The sequence below is a fragment of the Stenella coeruleoalba genome, assembly GCF_951394435.1.
Source record: "Stenella coeruleoalba genome assembly, chromosome: 16".
Lineage (NCBI taxonomy): Eukaryota > Metazoa > Chordata > Mammalia > Artiodactyla > Delphinidae > Stenella > Stenella coeruleoalba.
Window position 1 is genome coordinate 77,908,559 of NC_137162.1, and position 22,030 is coordinate 77,930,588.

At 45.8% G+C, this 22,030-nt stretch overlaps 1 protein-coding gene across 2 annotated transcripts in view; it reads left to right on the forward strand.

The window, feature by feature from the left end:
• The window catches only part of NID1 (nidogen 1), a 94,281-nt gene that overhangs the window by 38,454 nt on the left and 33,797 nt on the right, over nucleotides 1-22,030 (forward strand). For both annotated transcript variants that reach the window (XM_079899312.1, XM_079899311.1), the window contains exons 8-12: nucleotides 1,318-1,563; nucleotides 3,196-3,339; nucleotides 9,822-9,947; nucleotides 16,136-16,285; nucleotides 17,649-17,771. In XM_079899312.1, coding sequence (XP_079755438.1) covers nucleotides 1,318-1,563; nucleotides 3,196-3,339; nucleotides 9,822-9,947; nucleotides 16,136-16,285; nucleotides 17,649-17,771 — 789 coding nt within the window. The remainder of the gene's footprint in view (nucleotides 1-1,317; nucleotides 1,564-3,195; nucleotides 3,340-9,821; nucleotides 9,948-16,135; nucleotides 16,286-17,648; nucleotides 17,772-22,030) is intronic.

Below are 22,030 nucleotides of genomic sequence, written 5' to 3' on the forward strand. Positions count from 1 at the left end.
TTAGCGTCAAATTGTGAATACTTGATAGTTTCATTCTAGGCTTTGCAAACACTTTTTAATGAATCTCTACCATTCTATTGTATGGCTCTCAATGTAAACCATTCTCTTTTCTAAAGCTTAGGTTATTTCCAATTTTTCCTTCTCATAATGAGTTGAAATAATCACCTTCATCATAAATCTGGACCACATTTCTGATTGTTTTCTGACCGAATTCCTAGAAATAGAAGTGCCGAGTCAAACAAGGGAGACTCTTTAAAGGCCCTTATTAAATGGCCATCCAGAATGGTTGTACCAATTACCATGGCCCTGTGGCTCGCTCCGGCTCTCCTGGGGAAAACGAGTGGGTGAGTAGGAGGTGCAAGGAGCCGCAGCACCCCGGTCTGCAAGTCAGGCTACGACCAGATGGTGTTTCTGGCAGCCCAGCACGTGGGAGCTGGACAGGAGGCAACTTACACTAATCTTTTATGTATCCTCTGGCTTCGATTGTGAACTACCCCAGAGCACACAGGTATAAAGAGTCTTCTATACTTTTTTTAAAATAGGAAGTTGAGATTTTCATTGTATGGGGGAAAAGCGAGCTGTCTTCTAAGTGGGGAAGACTTTCCTTTCTCTATTGAGATCTGCTCACGGCTCTTCAGTAATTTATAGAAATTGGCTACTGAAACCTATGAGTGTCTCATTTTTATATATCAGAGAACCGTTTAATCTAGGGTTATTTATAGCAGCCTCTATTTATTGAATCCTAAGTGAGATAACCCGTAAAAAGCAGTTAGCACTCTGCTAGTCGCGTGGCAAATGCTCCGTAAACGGTGGTGTGTCTTAATGAGAGTATTAGCCTGCTTGATCCCAGAAATTTTACATACATTATCTCATCCTCACCGCAGCCCATGTCGGAAAGGAAACAGAGGGTAAAGAAGTTAGTAACTGGCCTATGATCACACGCCTTGTGAGCGAAGGGGCAAGGTGTGAGTTCAGGTGTCTCTCCCTCCAAGCCCGTGCTCTTTCCATCAGACCTTAAACTCTGGGTTGGTTCTGGGTGACTTAGGAACTTATAGAGAAGCACTTGATGAGAAAAAGCAGTAACTGTTTCTAATGCAAACAACATCAATAATAGTATGGGAAATCTAGGTGGCAGAATGAGTCCCAGTGCTGAAATAAATAGTTTTATGTATCCTGTTCCGTCCGATCTCTCATCTGGTAGCAGTATAGGCAGAGAATACTGCTGATGGTTTTAGAGCCCTTGACTAAGCCTCTTGTATCCTCAAGATCTCTCCTTTGTGTCCCTGCCTTGTCTCCCTGCTTCCCTCCCGCATCCAGTGATCACATCATCCTCCACCCGGGAGTACACAGTGATGGAACCCGAGCGGGATGGCACTGCCCCTTCTCACGTCCACACTTACCAGTGGCGCCAGACCATCACCTTCCAGGAGTGCGTCCACGACGACTCCCGGCCGGCCCTGCCCAGCACCCAGCAGCTCTCAGTGGACAGCGTGTTTGTCCTGTACAACCAGGAGGAGAGGATCTTGCGCTATGCTCTGAGCAACTCTATTGGTCCTGTGAGGGGTAAGAGGTGGCAGCTCAGACTGGGCGTCGTGTGTGTCTGCCTGCACGGCTCTCTCGGTGCTTTTGACATGTTGTTTTTCGTCTCTTACTCTCAGTAAGAAGAAGAAAGTTATGCTGAAATAGCTCCCGGCAGAAATAAACGTCTTGTCATTTATGATTCTTAGAAAACCTACCTGTCTCTGTTCTGCTAACCTAAGGCCTCCTCATTATTCCATTTGGGGTAGAGCAGAATGATAATCCTTGAGTTACCTTAAAGAGTAGACCATCCAAGGGCTGCAGCTGCCTATGGCCGGGCATTTATTTTTATTTTATTTTTTATTCTTTTCCATTATGATTTATTGCAGGATATTGACTGTAGTTCCCTGTGCTATACAACAGGACCTTGTTCTTTATCCGTTCTCTATATAACAGTTTGCATCTTCTAACCCCAAACTCCCAATCCATCCCTGTCCTTCCCCCACACCCTTGGCAACCACAAGTCTGTTCTCTGTGTCTGTGAGTCTATTTCTGCATCCTAGATAAGTTCACTTGTTGTTTCCATGTCATAGATTGTTTCCATGTCTTGGCCATTGTGAATAGTGCTGCCAGGGGTGCATGTATCTTTTTGAATTGTCTGGGTATATGCTCAGGAGTGGGATTGCTGGATCCTATGGTAGTTCTATTTTTAGTTTTTTGAGGAACCTCCATACTGTTCTGCATAGTGGCTGTATCAATTTACCTTCCCACCAACAGTGCAAGAGGGTTCCCTTTTCTCCACACCCTCTCCAGCATGTATTGTTTGTAGATATTTTGATGATGGCCATTCTGACCGGTGTGAGGTGATACCTCATTGTAGTTTTGATTTGCATTTCTCTAATGATTAGTGATGTTGAGCATCTTGTCATGTGCCTATGGATGGCCAGGCATTTAAAACACTCTGATACTCACTGTGTGCTCACCTGGGGAAATCCTAATCAAATCTGCTGAAAGTCAGGCACGGAGCCTACAACGAGCTTTCTGCCCGGGGACGGCACATTGCGAGAGGCGGGGTCTAGTCTCGGGGTGCTTCTGGCTGCGTGGAAGGAGCTGCAGCTAGTGGGACAGCCCAGTGTCAGGTCTCACATCATCCAAATCTTTAAGCCCTAGGGGTTCTGTATATTTGGGGTCTAGGTGTGAAGGTCTTTCTCTTTTTCAGTTATTTTTGATTCTCCCTCTGTACCCAGGTCACTTCGCCAGCTAGTCGAGTTTGTCCTCAGCTCCATAAAGCAGAAGGAGGACAGGTGTCTGTCTCCTTCCTTTGACAGCTGTAGCTCCAGGCATCAGGGGTTGGCGTATTTTTTTCTTAAAAGGCCAGACAGTATCAATAAATATTTCAGGCTTTGCCAGCCGTGCAGTCTCTCTCAGTTCTGTGACTGTAGCACAAAAGGACCGTATGCAAGTGAATGGGTGTGGCTGGTTTCCAGTAAAACTTTATTTACAAAAACAGACAAATGTCCAAAGGGATGTAGTTTGCTGATCCCGCCTCAGGTGACCCCCAGGTGACTCAGGAGTCGGCGGGTTTTCTGGTCATCAGTCCTGCCTTACTTTCTGGGGTTTCTGGAGGAATAAGAGTTTCTGAATCCTCACTGGGTTTCAATGTCTCTGCCTTCACAGACGGCTCCCCTGATGCCCTTCAGAATCCTTGCTACATCGGCACTCACGGGTGTGACAGCAATGCAGCCTGTCGCCCCGGCCCCGGGACCCAGTTCACCTGCGAGTGTTCCATCGGCTTCCGGGGAGACGGACAGACCTGCTACGGTACAGTCGTCCACTCTGACTTGGTGGTGGTGGGCAGCGGGGTGGGGGGCTGCAGAAACAGATCCTGTACAGCAGAGGGGCGAGGAAGAGGCAGCACTGGTGAGATAAACACTGATGGTCACGCTCAGTGTTCGCTCCGTGAGGTTAGGGGTCCTGGCCCTTCCTTCATCTGGTCAGATGCCCTGACTCTAAGCAGCAGAGTAGAATTTATAAGGCCACACTCCCCTTCACGTCGAGAATACATGGGCTTAAAGGAGGGGAAAGTCAGCGCTGTTTATAACACACATAATATGACTACAGCTGCGACGTACCCAGGCATTGTTGTGTTAGGTGCTTCACAAACACTAACTGATTTAATTCAGCAACGCTCATGAGATAGATTCTTTCATTTCTGTCTTTCAAAAATTATTTTTAATTGTGGTAAAATGGACATAATATAAAATTGATCATTCTAACTCTTGAAGTGTACGGTTCAGCAGCATCAAGTACGTTTACATTGTTGTGTGACCATCCCCACCATCCATCTCCACAACTCTTTTCATTTGCAAAATGGAAACTCTGTTCCCGTTAAATAACAACTTCCCATCCCTCCTCTCCCCCGCCAGCCCCTGGCAACCACCATTCCATAACACTTTCTACAAATCTGATGATTCTAGGTAACTCATGTAAGTGGAATCATACAGTATTTGTCCTTGGCTGTATCTGGCTTCTTTCACTTAGCATAGTGGCCCCAAGGATCATCCATGTTGGAGCCTGGGTCAGAATCTCCCTTCTTTTGAAGGCTGCGAACTATTCCATTGCATACACATACTCTTTTTTCTTTTTAATCCATTCATTTGTCTATAGGCACTTGGGTTGCTTCAATTCTTTTTCTGTCGTGAATTATGCTGCTATGAACATGGGGTACAAATATCTGTTTGAGACCCTGCTTTCAACTCTTTTGGGGATATACCCAGAAGTGGAATTGCTGGGTCACATCAATTCTGTGTGTGTTTTTTTTCGAAGAACCGTCATATTGTCTTCCCTAGCAGCTGCACCATTTTATATCCCATCGCCAGTGCACAAGGGCTGCAATTTCTCTGCATTCTTGCCAACACTTGTTTTGTTTTTTGGATAGCGGCCATCCTAATGGGTGGGAGGTCTATTCCTGTTTTTACAGATGAGCCGGGGACATTGGAACGTTGGACCTTGAGTCTCTGACTCAAGTGCGTATATTATACTGTCTTCACTGTACTTATTTTATTGCTTATGATTTCACTTTAAATACTTTCACGTAGACAGATTGATATTTATGTTTGTTACTAAATTTTAATCCACCGCCAAAAGGCGGTTAGTTGACTCCTGACTCCATGAAGAGTCCATATAGCAGAGGCAACTAGGGTAAGAATGTCAGAGCTTCCTACACCTGCCACAGGGGCTCACCAGCAAATGCAAGGAGTGCTAGAAGTAAGCTTCCCTAGTGAAATGGGGGGTGTGCACATGTCTTTTTGGCCAGAATGATGAGCAGCCCCCTTGCATGACTGGGGCATAAGAATCTGGGGAGCCCAGCAGCCTTGGAATTTGGGAACGATGCCTTGGGTCTGGAATCCGTTGAATTGAATCCATTGGATGCCTCCAATGAACGGCAGCTTTAGTGTGCTGATTTCACGTGAAGGTTAGCAGATCCTGCTGCTGGGGTATTGCTGCAGTTACTTCAGAGTGAAATTTATGTGAGGTGCTCATTGGAACGTCTGAAATGATGGAGAGCAGGGACTGGGCTTACGGGAACAGCTTGTACCACTGTTTAGCCGGCTCGCTGAGGACTTGGTCCGTGTGGTAGAATTCAATCTGAGACTCGCTTCCCTTGTAACGTACCACTGGGCAGGGGACATAGTTCCTCCTCACCTCTGATCATCAGAGTTCCCCCGGTGTTTCCCCAAAGAGCCCAACAGTCTTGAATGGCTAAATTGGCTCAGGCCACTTTGAAACTGTGATACTGTGTGTGTGTGAGCAGAGACCTCCCAGGCCATGGTGATGGTGATGGTGATGGTGATGGTGATGGACACCACGAAGGGATGAGGTGCTCCCATTTCTCCAGCGGAAGCCTGTACCTCCTTAGTCTTTATGTAGCTGTGCTTCAGCTTCATAAGCCAACTGAATACAGTAAGTCCCCTACATACAAGCCTTCAAGTTGCGAACCTTCAAAGCTGCAGATGTGCATTTGCGTGTCCCGTCATGTAAGTTAGTTCACGTGTCTGGTGTACATTGTCACGTGCGTGCATCCTCTATAAGTGGTTGTGCTTTTGTGTACTTTACTGTACGGTACTGTATAGAGTACGGTAGTACAGTATCTTTGTTTCAAGCCCAAATGTCCGGAAGCATGCGTAAAATCAGCGGTATATAGATGCTTGTGGTAGTTGGGTACCTAGCCTAAGTTTGCTGGACTTACGAACAAATTGGACTTACAAACGCACTCTCGGAATGGAACTCATTCGTATGTAGGGGAATTACTGTATTAGCAGAACGTGGAGCTACCCCAACCTGCTGACCCATAACCTCTGGCAAATTCTGCTTTTGGTGCCTGAGCTTGCGGTGGGACTGCTTGATTCACTTTCCCAAGGCACAACCAGCCATGCTTTATGGATGGAATCTGTTGCTATCGTGGAAACCCCTCCGATGTGTTGGCCCAGGAAGACAGGTGTTTGTGCGCACTTGCTTTTGCCCTGGCAGATTTGCACCATGGAATGTGGGTATATTCCTAGTCAGGCTACTTTCTGTTCTGGGTCACGAGAATAAGCCTCGTAGTGTTAATGCATTGAGACACCGGGCTGTTGATAGGAAATTGCATTAAGCAGGTCACTTCACATATTATTTTGACCTGGAAAGTGCCTCTGGAGAGGATGAGGGTGAGCCTTTGTCATTCAGTGTGTGTAGCGTTGATATAATGATAGATGACATTCAAAGTAAGGCTGGGCTTGATTAGACACTGCAGAGTGACCCTGCGAGCTAATTTGGAGATTTCCAGTTGAATCACAAGAGCTCTGGTGCCTGACAGAATGGCTTCCCTATATTTCTCAGTTGGGAGGCTGTAAGAGAGGGTTTTGCACAGTCTCTCATTGAGTGCGCACAAGGCATTTAGCAAATAAATCCTGAGACTCTTCTCCAATAAGAGCCTGGTGTTTATGAAAAGGACACATTTTAGAGAAACTTAGAGTTGTTGAAAAGAAGCCACTCTGAAAAAAAGTCGAAAAGGAAGCAGTGATTACAAGAATAATCCAGGATTTTCCTGTTGGGTTAGGGAATGATTTATGTGAAAGGAAACCTCTTCCCAGTGAAGACGTTGACCAGATCATGACTAATAAGAACAATAATCTTCAAGCAGATATTGTGATCTTTTATAAGGAACAGTTATCACTAGTTCACGGTTTCTACTAAAGAATGGATTAGAGTCCTAGCCTCCAATTACAGAAGGGAGGGTTTAAATTAGGCATTAGGAAGAATTTCCAAACTGTAAGGACCGTGAAATAATAGCAGGGAGATGGCTAGGGTTTTGCTCTGAAAGAAAAGGAGTCGCCCAGCTTGGATTTTATGTGTAGACCTTCCAAGGTTTTATGTGTAGACATTCCAAGATGGAGGTGGGGGTCGTGCTAGGGGACCATCCCCTCCCTCATCCCACGGGCCCCCAGGTCCCGTTTGCCGTGGTTCTCCAGGTAGGGTGTGCCGGATGAGCATCCTTCCAATCACCTAAGAAGCTTTCTTGAAACACGCAGTTTCCCTTTCCATAAACCTTCTAGGGGTGGAATGAAGCTTGGAAAATTTCCCCTGGTGATTGTGTTCTGTCCCTTTGATTGAAAACTGCTGCTCTGTGCTCTCGTGCTTTGGCAGTTGAGCCTCAGCCGTGGATCCCTGCAGTTTGCACAGCGTGTCCAGACATCTGGCCTGTAGTGTCCTCTGAGAGCTGTAGTGCAGAACACAGTGAAGCAGAATGATCTTTTTCTCCCGTGTTGTTGAAGCAGCAGCTGGTGGATGGAGCTGGAAAGTCCACACTTGCTGAATATCCCTCCACCCCCATCCCAGCTCCAGCTGGTTAAGAGGCTGCCTTGGGAGGGGCTTTGTTCTGTAACCTTCCAGCTGTGCCTGGAGCCATATTCTGGTCTGAGATCTTTTTTTTTTTTTAACTGCAGTATAGTTGATTTACAGTGTTGTGTTAAGTTCTGCTGTACAGCAAAGTGACTCAGTTATACACATATGTACGTCCTTTTTTTATATTCTTTTTCATTATGGTTTATCACAGGATACTGAATATAGTTCCCTGTGCTATACAGTAGGACCTTGTTTATCCATTCTAAACGTAATAGTTTGCATCTACTAACCCCAGACTCCCAGTCCATCCCTCTCCCTCCCCCCTCCCCCCTCCCCCCCCTTGGCAACCACAAATCTGTTCTCTATGTCTGTGAGTCTGTTTCTGTTTTGTAGATAGGTTCATTTGTGCCAAATTTTAGATTCCACATATAAGTGATATGAGATCTTGTATCTTTTTTATTATTATTTATTTATTTATTGGTTGTGTTGGTTCTTCCTTGCTGCGTGTGGGCTTTTCTCTTGTTGCAGCGAGCAGGGGCTACTCTTCGTTGCGGTGCGTGGGCTTCTCACCGCGGTGGTTTCTCTTGTTGCAGAGCACGGACTCTAGGTGCACAAGCTTCAGTAGTTGTGGCATGTGGGCTCAGTAGTTGTGGCTCACGGGCTTTGTTGCTCCGCGGCATGTGGGATCTTCCCGGACCAGGGCTCGAACCTGTGTACCCTGCATTGGCAGGCGGATTCTTAACCAGTGCGCCACCAAGGAAGCCCCGAGATCTTGTATCTTAAACACGTCACAGAAACTTACGTTGCAGTGTAGTTTCAAAAGCTGAATGCCATTTGGTTTGGGTTTTTTTCTGAGTATAGGTCCAGCTACGGGGCTGAAGTGGCAAAAATGCCTGTCTTGTGCAATATAGTCCAAAAAGCCAGCAGGGCTTTTGCCTCACCAGTGAAGAGACCGGCTGGACTGGCCATCGGAGGTGGAGCATGAGGAAGATTCACATGATGGGATTGAGGAGGGGCAGCTGAGAGGGGGAGGGGGTTGTGTGGTCTCAGCCACTATAAAATCTTCCTCACACGCATCTCCAAGAGTCTAAAAATGCCAGAAGTACCTGTGCACTCTGAGAGTGAGGTTGGCACAGAAGGATCTTGTGTGACTGTATTTATTTCAATCCATCAGTGGACAGGTGACCCAGGTGATGACAGAGTAGCTTGATTTCTTATCTGGGCCAACCAGCCTTCCTGTAGTGGTAGCCACAGACTGGCCCTCAGTGCCAGTGGCCACCTGAGGGCTATGTTCCTAGAATCGGAACACCCCTGTGGCTGGTAGTGTAGGATAATAATACTAGGTGCATTTCTTTTTTTTTTTTTTAATTTCTTCTTATTTTTTGGCCGCACCCCGTGGCATGCAGGAGCTTAGTTTCCCAACCAGGGATCAAACCCGTGCCCCCTGCATTGGGAGTGTGGAGTCTTAACCACCGGCTGGCCCGGGAAGTCCCAATAGGTACATTTCTCGAGCAGGCTAGGCTTACATCCATTTTCTGTAATCTTCAGTAGAACCCCTCAAGATGAATAGTAGCGTGAGTACTCACCAATGGGGAAACTGAGGCAGAGTAGTGAGGCAACTTGCCCGGGACCACACAAGCTGGTAAGGAAAGGAGGCAGGATTTGAACCTAGCTGTGTCCAGCTCCGGAGCATACGTTCCTTTGTTCCAGTCACCCCACGCGATGGCCACAGTATTGTCCTGTGGGAGAGCATCACTCACAATCTTATGAGTTAATGGTTTTCCTGTTAGTGCGTTAAGCTCAGGTAACGTTCCAAGATTCACAATTAGGCTTTAAACGGTCCCACTTTGCTTTGTCAGTATCGTTGGAGAAAGGAAGTATTTTTGAACAAGAGCATATTTAATTACGTTTTGTAGTTTAGGAACCTTATTCAGAGTCTGGAGACTTGTCTGCACGTCTTTCTAACACGTATTTGCCCATCTGATGTTAGTGGGCGCCAGGCTCAGCAACTAACTCCAAAAGGCAGGGCGGGTTGGGCGGGGAGCGGGGAGTACACATTTATTTAGGAGGAGGGCCTTGGGATCACTCTCAAATTATGCACAGAAAAAAAGATTTCTTTAACATCATTTTTGGAACATAAAAAGGTGTGTTTTAAAGTGGATCCGTTTGCATGCCAAAATGCTTTCTATTTTATTATGTTTAGTGGTGTTTGAAGAGGTGTTTTTTTTTTTAAGAGTCTGCATTCAAACAAAAATTTGGGAGGAATTCCCTGACAGTCCAGTGGTTAAGACTTGGCGCTTACACTGCAGGGGGCCTGGGTTCGATCCCTAGTCGGGGAACTAAGATCCCCCAAGCTGAGCGGCGAGGCCAAAAATAAATAAATCAATAAATAAGTCTTAAAAACATTTTTTTTGCCGTAGATATTGACGAATGTTCAGAGCAGCCCTCGGTGTGTGGGAGCCACGCAATCTGCAATAACTACCCAGGAACTTTCCGATGCGAGTGTGTGGAGGGTTACCGGTTTTCAGAGGAGGGAACGTGTGTGGGTAAGTTCTGTGGGTGACTTTTCAACACGAGTAATTCACATGACGTATGTCAGCACCTGTGTGAATGGTATTGCCCCAGGTAGTTGTCCTGGCTGAGATGGAAGCTTCCCTGTACTGTTGGGGAGGACAGTTTACAAAGGTGAATCAGACTTCATTCCTTCCCTCCGACTGCCTGGAGAGTCACAGGTACAAGGAATAAGCAGTGTTGCCTGTCTACACTGGTAATACCCTTCCCTTCTTATAAAATTCCTTTTAATTCTTTCCATTATTCTTTTAATAGCTATTCAAACAATTAGACATGTTTCTCCTTATAATTAGTGGCCTTGGGATTCACGTGGAGGGAACACCTTATAGGCATTTGTGTCATTACCTGCCTTCGATTGAATTCTTCCTGATTTACATCTAAAACTCCATTCGGAGCCTTTCTATTTACGGATTTCCATTTTACAAGCCCCAAGTACTAGCATAACTTCATAGCCTATCAAAGTTAGAAGTTAAGCCTATATGCTTTAGGTTGCTCATGATTTTGGTGATGATGGTGATGGGCCAACTCCAAAGAGCCAGATTGTTTAAATTTCCCCACTTTTTCCGACTGCTGCACTTTGACCTGTTGTTTCCAAGAATTTCAAGTTCAAAGATTCTTGGAGATTTCCAGGTCTGGAGGGCAGCATGCTAAAGGGGCCATCTGAACTGAACATTTCTGCCCAATTTAAAACAGATTCCTCTTTTACTGCCTCCGTGAACCATCTCCTTGTCCTTTCCTTGCTGTTTACTAAACCCTAGCATGCTTTCTGTTTGCTCTGTCTTGAAATTCAGATGAGGCCGCCAAGGTCCCGGGGTGAGATGGTGTCTTGAGGGCGGAGGGAACAGGCCGTTCTCATATTTTGAGTATGACCCAAACATCTGTGAACTGAGAGACAGCCAGTCCCCTTTGCACAGAGCTGAGATTTCAGCTCTGCTAAAGTTACTTCTTCTTTTTTTTTCCATAAAGAACAACAATTTCTGTGAATTTGGCCTGACTTCCTTCTCTGCTTTTTGAGACGAAGCAGATTCAAAGATCTGTTTTCTGTGGCTGCACCGTTTGCATTATATTGCGGCTCAAGCTTTGGTGGTGGATCCCTTACCCCTCGGGTGGTGACGTGGACAGTCCTGGGGCAGACGTGTGTGAGGCATGTTGTGTCCTCAGTTTCTGTCTCCAGCCCTTCCTGGGATCCACCCTCACGGAAGGGCTAGGGTGGGGTGCAAGACAGGTGGTGGGCAAACGTCTACTCCTAGGCATTTGATTTTGAGGAAGACAACCTCTCTGGGCCTCAGTTCCTCACCTGTAAAATGAGGTGATTAGACTGCATCATGGGCTTCCTGTGTCCCGTGGGGCCCTTGGAGATGCCCCAGGATCTGCCAGTGGGGATACAAGGACTATTTCATTTTCCTGTATATCAATTTCTGAGTAAGATTTTGTTTGAATAATGGATTCCCCCCTCCCAGAAGCAAGTGTGAAAACCACCTGAAGATCATTAAGTTCCACCAAGACCTGGCATCGAGGTTTCCTGATTCTCCCCCTGCCCGTGGCCCCCTGTGCAATTCCATCCCACTTGGCTTTTGGCCTCTTTTAATTGGCTCCTTTGAGACTCACCTCACAGAGAGATGGCTCACTGGGTGAAACCAAGTCTGCCTGAATGCATTCACACACAGAGTCCGGCTCCTCGCTGGATAATTTACGGGTCGGTTTCACTCTCCGGGAATTCCTTGTTAAAGCTACGTCCTGAGTTGAAGCACAGGCTGGGACCGATGTCTGTCAGGTCAGAGCAGGGAAGCGTGAGGAAAGAATCTGGATGGTTGTCTGTGTCCTGACAACTGTGAGGGGCTGGGCACTCGTGCAGGGTGTGTGGATGGCCAGAGGTGACTGTCTTTCCATGAGGATGGGTATCCATTAGGGGAGGGGCTGCTTTGTGGATTTCCATCTTTGTCATTTTCTGCAAGCCTGTGACTTTCTCTTTTCCACTGGGTGCAAACTTTTAGTTAATTGGAATGTGCAAAGTATGCTGACACAAAGGAAAAGAGCCTCAGCTGACCTGCAAATCACCTCTATGTGTAGATACAGTTGCCGCCTGTGATACGTGACCCGTACGGAGCATGGGCAGGTTGGGACCCCGAGTTGTACAGTGCACGGCACCATGCACCTGCCCGTCGGTCGGGGGAACAGGGCTGGGCTTCAGCTAAAGGCTCAGCCTGGCTCACCCAGCGTTCCTGTTCTCCCTCCCTCTCCTGTCATGTTGTTAGGAAAAATTACTGTGAATCATTTATCTCTGTGATCTTTTTCTCAGAACTTAAAGTAACTAGAGGCTGTGAAACCACTCCCCTAAAGGTTCTTTATTCCCCGCCCTTTTCTCTCCTTGTAACACGTGGCTTCTTTCCCTCGTTTTGTCCTTCCTTCTTGGCATCACCTCTCTTCTCCGCGTTGTCTCATTTCCTGGCCCCAGCCAGCCTTGCAGGTGTCTCTCGGGGACCAGTGTCACATGGGGTGGCAGCATCTCAGGGCAGTTCCTCGGCTCTGCCCATGCCAGGTCACAGTCCAGGGTTCTCTTCAGAAATGCGGGAGCTAGAAAAGTAAAACCCCAACTGAACATGTAATTGTAATTAATTTTTTAAAATTAATTTTTATTGGAGTATAGTTGCTTTACAATGTGTTAGTTTTTGCTGTACAGCAAAGTGAATCAGCTATACGTATACATATATCCCCTCTTTTTTGGATTTCCTTCCCATTTAGGTCACCACAGAGCACTGAGTAGAATTCCCTGTGCTATGCAGTAGGTTTTCACTAGTTATCTATTTTATACATAGTAGTGTATATCTGTCAATCCCAATCTCCCAATTCATCCCACCACCACCTCCACCACCCCCACCACTTTCCCCCCTTGGTGTCCATATGTTTGTGCTCTACATCTGTGTCTCACTTTCTGCCCTGCAAACCGGTTCATCTGTACCATTTTTCTAGGTTCCACATATATGCGTTAATATACGTTATTTGTTTTTCTCTTTCTGACTTCTTTCACTCTGTATGACAGTCTCTAGATCCATCCACGTCTCTACAAATGACCCAATTTCGTTCCTTTTTATGGCTGAGTAATATTCCTTTGTATATATGTGCCACATCTTCTTTATCCATTCGTCTGTCAATAGGCATTTAGGTTGCTTCCATGACCTGGCTATTGTAAGTAGTGCTGCAATGAACATTGGGGTGCATGTCTCCTTTTGAATTATGGTTTTCTCTGGGTATATGCCCAGTAGTGGGATTGCTGGGTCATGTGGGAATTCTATTTTTCGTTTTTTAAGGAACCTCCATACTGGTTTTAAATCCCATTTTGAGCCTGATTTTCTGTCCTCTCCAAAACTTTCCCCTCCCTACCACCCTGTACCCCCTGCTAGTTGACAGGCAGGGTGAGAATTGTAGGAAATTGCCAGCCTGCGGGGTTAGGAGCCTTTGAGGGAAGCAGAGCTGGATGTGCTGGTGGCCCCTCTTGTGTAAATCAGTGAAAAGGTCTCCTTTGTGTTGTATATTTTGCTTAAAAATTTACACTGCCAAACGTAAAATTGATAGCTAGTGGGAAGCAGCCGCATAGCACAGGGAGATCAGCTCGGTGCTTTGTGTCCACCTAGAGGGGTGGGATAGGGAGGGTGGGAGGGAGATGCAAGAGGGAGAGGATATGGGGATATATGTATACACATAGCTGATTCACTTTGTTGCACAGCAGAAACTAACACAACATTGTAAAGCAATTCTACTCCAATAAAGATGTTAAAAAAAATAAAGAAAAAGACAAAAAATGCTTTGTATACTTTGAAAATGAAAAAGGTAGAACTAAATTGCTTGGAGTTGTAAAGTTCTAAAGCTTCCCTCAGAAGAAAATTGCTCTGGCATGAAAAATGGTCTTACATAAAGGAAAACGTGATTTAAAAAATTAAATTATAGGGGCTTCCCTGCTGGCGCAGTGGTTAAGAATCCGCCTGCCAATGCAGGGGACATGGGTTAGAGCCCTGGTCCGGGAAGATCCCACATGCCACGGAGCAACTAAGCCCGTGCACCCCAACTACTAAGCCTGAGCTTTAGAGCCCGCGAGCCACAGCTATTGCAGCCCGCACACCTAGAGCCCGTGCTCCACAACAAGAGAAGACACCACAATGAGAAGCCCGCGCACCGCAACGAAGAGTAATCCCTGCTTACCGCAACTAGAGAAAGCCTAGGGAAAGCAACGAAGACCCAACACAGCCAAAAATAAATAAACTAAAAAAAATTAAATTATAAACTACCTTTTTCTAGAAAGGGTTTGAGGATTATAGAAGCATAGGTGTGGGAATTCCCTGGCGGTCCAGTGGTTAGGACTCTGCACTTTCACTGCCGTGGGCCCGGGGCTCAGTTCCTGGTTGGGGAACTGAGATCCTGTAAGCCAAGCAGCTTGGCCAAAAAAAAAAAAAAAAAAAAAAAGCAACGGTGAAGGTGATGTCAGGGCAGGGGACATTAGGACCTACCCATGTTGCCAAGGGTGGGGCACAATGAGGCTGGAGCGAACACAATGTGTAAAATGGTCACTTATGCACTCTAATGACATGAATATTTGATGGAAGAGAAGTGAGACTCCTTTCCTGGTTGTTCTGTCTGGGTATATTTCCCCTACATTTTTTTTGGTCCCAATTCTCCGAGAGTGTCCCTTTCACACTTTGCGAGCTGAAGGAGTTGGGGGAAAGAGGACCCTGGAGAGACGAAGAATGTTAGAAACGATGAAAGGTGAGAGAAGACAGGAGCGGCCCAAGGAAACAGTGTGTCCTTGGTTTGGTTCAGTGTAATCTGGGCTACTGTTGTCTGGAAGGAAATTTGGACCACTTGTAGCAATTTAAAATCCAGTAACCCTTTGGCCCACAGACTTGGTTCCATGGTCCCTGTCCCATGGGAGTTAGTTAACAGTCCAACTTCAGGAGTCTAAACTGCTGAGTCCGCAGGCTGGGCCTCCATCCACCAATACGGTACTTTGCTAACCTGTCATGGGCGCAGACCTTTGAAGAGGATCCTCTTCTTTACCTGTCCCCTGACAGTGCTTGGAGCTCTCTCTGCCGAAGCACTTGAGGCAGGATGGACTGGAATTAATCTTGGGAAGACTCATTGAGGATACAGTTGAGGAGTCCTCCTGTATCCAGGATAATCTAAACCCTGAGGGCCTCCTTGCAGGAAGAAGGTGTACTGTTCTGGCATCGTGAGGGCCAGGACTCTGACCTGGGCCTTAGAGCTTTAAGACCAGGAGTTAAAGTGCCTTACAAACCCCAGAGTATCTGAACCAGCTGTTGGAAATCACCCCCTAGACCTTAGTCCTTGACTTTCATCTTGAGGCAGCAGCACAAGATGGGGTATGATTTTCTAGCCTGTATGTCACATGCCTACTTCCTACAACCTCATTCTCTGAGTCTTGTCACCAGGACCCTTTAGAAAATAATAGTCCCATCTACTGGGCCTCCCCATGCTTGGCAAGCTGGAAGTCATTCCTATTCTACAGGGGAAGAAATTGTGGCTCCGAAAAGTTATATGATTCACCCAAAGCCATATGGTGGCCTCATGCACCTTGTAGAAACCCAGGGCTGCCCACCCCAGAGGCCCACAGTCATCCTACCATCCCCGTCTCACTTCCCTGGGAAAGTTTATTTCACCTTCCTTGGTGGGACGTGGGTGACTTTGGCATTCGTAGTGAATATTCCACCCGCCCAGTGAGCCGAGGGCAAAGATACCGTGGAAGTCTCAGATCCTCAGCTCCAAACGCTCCACCAACAGAGGTGCCACGGGAAGCGTGTCTACCTGCAGATTCCACCTCCACATCCAGATGAAGGGAAAGTTGGGTTTCGGGGACCAGGTGTGGAGAGTGGCCTGAGACAGAGCCCTGGGGCGAAGCTGAGGTCGAGAGCCAGGCCGGTTGACCCCCTGCAGTGGCAGGCTGCGAAGACTTATCAGAGGTGGGATCCAGGTGGGAGGAAACAGGAGGAGAGCCAGGGGTACCATCCAGCGGGGAGCAGAGATGAACCTGAAGAGATGTCTGGAGGTGTGGGGTCCAGACATGGTCCACCTCGGTGGACTACACTGCTTGGAAGGGCCCTGGGACTGCTCAGGGGACTCTTCCAAACATTGCGTGTCAACCTTTTGTCTGAAGCTGTCATGGACCAGCGCCCCATCAACTACTGTGAGACTGGCCTTCATGACTGTGACATCTCTCAGCGGGCCCAGTGCATCTATTTGGGAGGCTCCTCCTACACCTGCTCCTGTCTGCCAGGCTTCTCTGGGGATGGCAGAGCCTGCCAAGGTATGTGGTCACTCTGACTTTCCTCCCTGTGTAACCTGAAAAAATTCCCTGGGTGTTACTTACCACATGCTAATTACTAACTCAACTCCAAATTCAAGAGAATTCTTCTCGGGCTTCCCTGGTGGCGCCGTGGTTAAGAATCTGCCTGCCAATGCAGGGGATATGGGTTCGATCCCTGGTCCGGGAAGATCCCACATGCTGCAGAGCAACTAAGCCCGTGCGCCACAACTACTGAGCCCATGTGCCACAACTAGTGAGCCCCTGCGCCTAGAGCCCGTGCTCCGCAACAAGAGAAGCCACCGTGATGAGAAGCCCGTGCACCGCAACGAAGAGTAGCCCCCGCTCGCCCCAACTAGAGAAAGCCCGCGCACAGCAACGAAGACCCAACACAGCCAAAAAAAAAAAATAAATAAAATTAAAAAAAAAAAAAGAGAATTCTTCTCTCAACTCTGTTGAGTAGATGGGCTGTATTTTGTATCTCTAGTAATTTGAATTATGTGTTTTCTTTGGGGGGCTGTTCTCACTGGGGAAGACACTTGTCCTCCCTGTACCATTTTGTTCCATGTCACTTGCTCGTTCAGGCAATAATTAAACACCTGCTGTCTGCTAGGGACTGAGGAGATTGTTTGTCTTTCATGAAAAGACAAACAATCCTTACACACATGGAGCTTAAAGTCCAGCCTTTCATTTAATAAGATACATACAGTCATTCACCTGGCCTGCTCTAATCTTGTGTTACCAAAAATGTGAAGTCCCCTTTTTGAATAAATGACTTCAGATGCAGAGAATAAATGGTTCCACAAAATTCAGACCTCAGATCAGTCCACTGTTGGCAGCCAGGGTGCTCTTAGAGATAATTTTAAGTGAAATAACTCTGAACACCGTTCCCCGGTCCCCTGGTTTGCAAAATTACTTAACGTTACACCATGGAGTATTTCTGGAAAGTCCAAGCTTCTCTAAGAGATTATAATTTCTGAAATACTTTCTCTTTGTTACTGAACATGTGAATTTTCTCTGGTCTTTGAGATTTTTTTGTCAAGCAGTTATCATCTGTCTCCAAACTCAGACATTTCTGAAGCTCTCGTTTATGATGAGAAGGAAATAATGAAAAAAGATCCTCTCGTTTTTCCTTTTGCACGCTTGATTTTTCATGAAAACATCAAAATGAAACACATTTGTAAATACACTGGATAGAAATTGAGGAGTTAGTGTTTTGATAATTAATGTTTGATGAGTTCCTAAATCACTGTTCCCAGATCAGAAACTGAGTCCCCAAAAGTTGAGCAAGTGGCTTATGTTATTCTGGAAACTAGGAATTCTAGGAGGAATCTCACTGTCCCCGGGCTTGGTGGCTGTCTTGCAGATGTGGATGAATGCCAGCTAAGCCGATGCCACCCTGATGCCGTCTGCTACAACACTCCAGGGTCCTTCACGTGCCAGTGCAAACCTGGTTATCAGGGAGACGGCTTCCATTGCGTGCCTGGAGGTAAGGTGTCGGGGACGTTTGGAGTTGGCGGGTCATTGCCTTGTCCATGAGTACTGAGTACATGGCCCTGGGAGAGAAGGCGAGGTGGGGACGTGGGAGGCTCCGTGGAGAGTTGAGGTGGGTGATCAGAGCACAGCTGCGGTGTTGAGCATGCGGGTTGCACACTGCACAACTCTGGGGGTCCCACACCTGGACCAGAACTGTGCTGGCAGCCTGGAGGCTGGTCATCCCTGTGACTGGAGCAATACAGGGTAAGAACTGGTCTGTATTAGGGTTCTGCAGAGAAACAGAACTAATGGGTGTCTGTGTGTGTGTGTGTGTATGTGTATATATATATATATATATATATAGCGCGCGAGAGAGAGAAATATATTTATTTATATATAAAGAGATTTATCAGAAGGAATTGTCCCACACAACTATAGACGTTGGCAAGTCCCAGGGGTTGTAGTTGGCAAGCTGGAGACCCAGCCAGTGTCTGAATCCAAAGGCAGGAAGAAGCTCATGTTCCATCCATAGGTCACCAGGAGGGGAGAATTGCTTCTTACTTGGGGAAGGGTCCACCTTTGTGTTCAATTCTGGCCCTCCACTGATTGGCTGAGGCCCACCCACCTAAGGGAAGGCCATCTGCTTTACTCAGTCTACAGAGTGAAAGGTTAATCTCAGCCAGAAACACCCTCAGAGAAACACCCAGAATAATATTTGACCAAATATCTGGGCACCCTGTGGCCCAGTCAAGTTGACACCTAAAATTAACCATCACAGATTCCTAAGAGTCACGGGGAATGGTTCTGGGGTGGGGTGGAGGTGAAGGGCCACCAGCGGTGGGAAGAGGCAGGCTGAGGACTCTGCAGAATTGGGTGTGCCACCTATTACACCCGGACTGTGCAGCTTCTAAAGTTGAGTATTTTTTTTTTTTAGATGTTGGGGGTAGGAGTTTATTAATTAATTAATTTATTTTTGCTGTGTTGGGTCTTCGTTTCTATGCGAGGGCTTTCTCTAGTTGTGGCAAGCGGGGGCCATTCTTCATCGCGGTGCGCGGGCCTCTCACTATCGTGGCCTCTCTTGTTGCAGAGCACAAGCTCCAGACGTGCAGGCTCAGTAGTTGTGTCTCACAGGCCCAGTTGCTCCGCGGCATGTGGGATCCTCCCAGACCAGGTCTTGAACCCATGTCCCCTGCATTAGCAGGCAGATTCTCAACCACTGCGCCACCAGGGAAGCCCTAAAGTTGAGACTTTTGTGGTATCTCATTAGATCATGAGGATAATGATAGCCCTAGTTCAGTACCTGGAATGATCCTGGAACTTAGGAGGCACTCAACAAATGCTGTTGGATGAATACGTATAATTAGCTGCCATTTGCATGAAGCCTACTGTGTGCTGGGTGCTTTACCTACACTGTTTCATGTAATGTTCATAATCATCTCTTTAAAGTAAGTACTATCACTATTTCCATTTACATAGAGGATGCTAAAACGCAGAGATAAAAGCACAATCAAGGTCCCAGGGGTAGTAAGTCCTAGAACTAAGTCTCAAACCCAGGTCTGCCCGATGGACTCCAGCCTGGATTCAGTTCCTGAAATCACATGGTACCCTGTCATGAGATTAAGGTTGTATCTGATGCCTCCGACTGCAGTTAGCCAGTTGAGTTGTTACTTATTTTAATTGCTGCTGCTGCTGTTGTTGGCAAAATATATTTATGCCACTGTCAATGTTTCAATAAGAGATACATGGAAATTTCCATTTCATCACTCTTTTGAGCAATTACAAGCTATTTCAATGTCTGCCTCCCTTCACTAGCCTTGAGTGCCTTGAGCATAGGGTGCCTGTGCACTTTATTTTCATGTCCCCAGTATCCTGTGGAGTACGTGGCCTCTGTTGCGGCTCATAGCTCTTTATAGTTGTTGAGGAAATAAATGAATGCACCTCTCCTACCGGCAGTGTATAATAGTATTGATAATTATTTATTTGCACTCTCAACAGGACTGGGTGTGACCAGTTTTTAGGATAATTGACCATCTAAAAGGGGAAGAATATCAGATTAAAGTTTAAATTTCGATATACAATACTACATATTGCTGGTCTAAATTGTTTTCTTCTGCTTAGGACAGGACTCAACAAACTATGACTTGCAGGTCAAATCTGGTCCACTGCCTGTTTTTGTAAATAAAGTTTTATTGGAACACTCATACTCTAGTTTATGAATAGCCTATGGCTGCTTTCATTCTGCAAAGACAGAGGTCAGTAGTTGTGGTAGAGACTGTAAAGCCTGAAATATTTACTACCTGGCCCTTGACAGCAAAAGTTTGCTGATCCCCAGCCTAGATGAACCCAGGCAGGATCAACCTCTTGTTCCTGAAATTATGGGTAAAAGACATGGCTCTCCCCACAGATTCTGATAGGCAGGTTACATAGAGAAAAGTTCATGATAATTTGAGTTAAGACATTCCAGCAGCTATTAAAAATGACTAAGGCATTATCTCCTTAGGCTTCCTTCACATCTCCAGTTCAAAAGGAAGCAGATGTTTCATTTTTTATTTTTGTTCTTTTAACCCGACACCTCGCCCCATTTTCGAGGCTCTATTGACTAAACAGAAACAAATCCAGACCTATAGTCTGGGATACAAAAATGGGACAAGGATAAAACCGATCAGAGTTCTTTGCTAGGATTATTTAGGTATTAATCCTGTTTTCTTAAGAAATTCAACATCTATTTATATGCTCGAGAGAGAATGTACACTAGAAATATATGTGTCCATCGAGTATTGTTCAAAACAGAAAAAAAAATCTAAGTGACTACCAGCAGGAGGAATGGACAAATGAGTCTGGGTACAATTCATACCATGAAATAATATACAGGAGTTAAAATGAGTGAACTAGAGGGAATCGCCTCGCGGTCCATGGTTAGGACTCCGCGCTTTCACTGCCAAGGGCCCTGGTTGAATCCCTGGTCGGGGAACTAAGATTATGCGAGCCGCGAGGTGCAGCAAATAAATAAATGAATGAATGAACACATTAAATAATAAATAAGTAAATAAATAAATCTGAGTGAACTAGAGTTAATGGATAAATCTCCACAGCATGTTGGGCATAAAAAAGTCATAAAAGACTCTCACTTTCTGAGATGGCTCACACCCTGTCTACGGAGTGTGTCTCTCTCTCAATAAATTTACTTCTTACGTATTAAAAAAAATAGTCATAAAAGGATATATGCAGTATGATCCCATTTATATGAAATATAAGACTGTATGAAAAGAAACCTGCATATGTATAAACATATACAATAAAACTATAAAACGCATGCATGGGAATGAGAAACAAAAACTTCAGGATAAAGGTTACTTCTATGGTAGGAGAGGGAATTGGGGTTGGGAAGGGCTGCACAAGGTCTGCATTTGTATTTCTAATGTTTTTTTTTTTTCCCCAGCTGGAATATGAACACTGAGGTTTTCATCATATTTTTCTAAATTTTGTGTGACTAAATAGTTAATGAAATATTAATGAAAAATTAAGTATAGTGTTATCTGGACTCCTATTACCAAACATAATGAAGTGTAGGGATTAGACATTGAGCAGTTTTGGGTACCTACTCTATACAGAGGGGCTAGTTTAAAAAAATAAAAAACTAAACTGGCTTTAGGGGTGTGTCAGTTAAGGTCATGGCTACTGCAGTATCAGCCAATGATAAACAAAACAAAAGAAATGATGATTTGTTCCCCACTGTCCTTCTGCACTCTTTGCCCAAAATGCATGTGTGGATTGTGAAATCAGCTCAGCGGGGCACTATTACCATTTTCTTTAAAATGGAATGGAAAGAAAAAGAAAACAATAATCGAGAAAATAGAGTATGCCGAATATATGCAGTAGGAATAAGTATTGTTTCATGAAATAATAGTTGTGGATGCTTGTCTAGTGCATGGCTGAGTGTGTGCATGTGTGTGTATGTGTAAGCATGCGTGTGTGTCCTGAACTGCAGAGCGGAAAGCATTTCTATGGGTTGTGGTCAGGAAGTTTGAAAGCTGCCATGTTAGTTATCTATTTCTGTGTAACAAATTGTCCCCCAAAGTTAGCAGCTTAAAGCAGTAAATGTATATTATCTCACAGTTTCTGTGGGGCAGGGATTTCAGGAGCTTAGCTGGGTGATCTGGGTTCAAGGTATCTCAAGAGGTTGTTGTCAAAACCTTAGCCGGGCTACCATCTTCTCTGAGATTCATCTGGGGCTGAAGGATCCCTATGGTGGTTGGCAGGCCTTACGGGCTG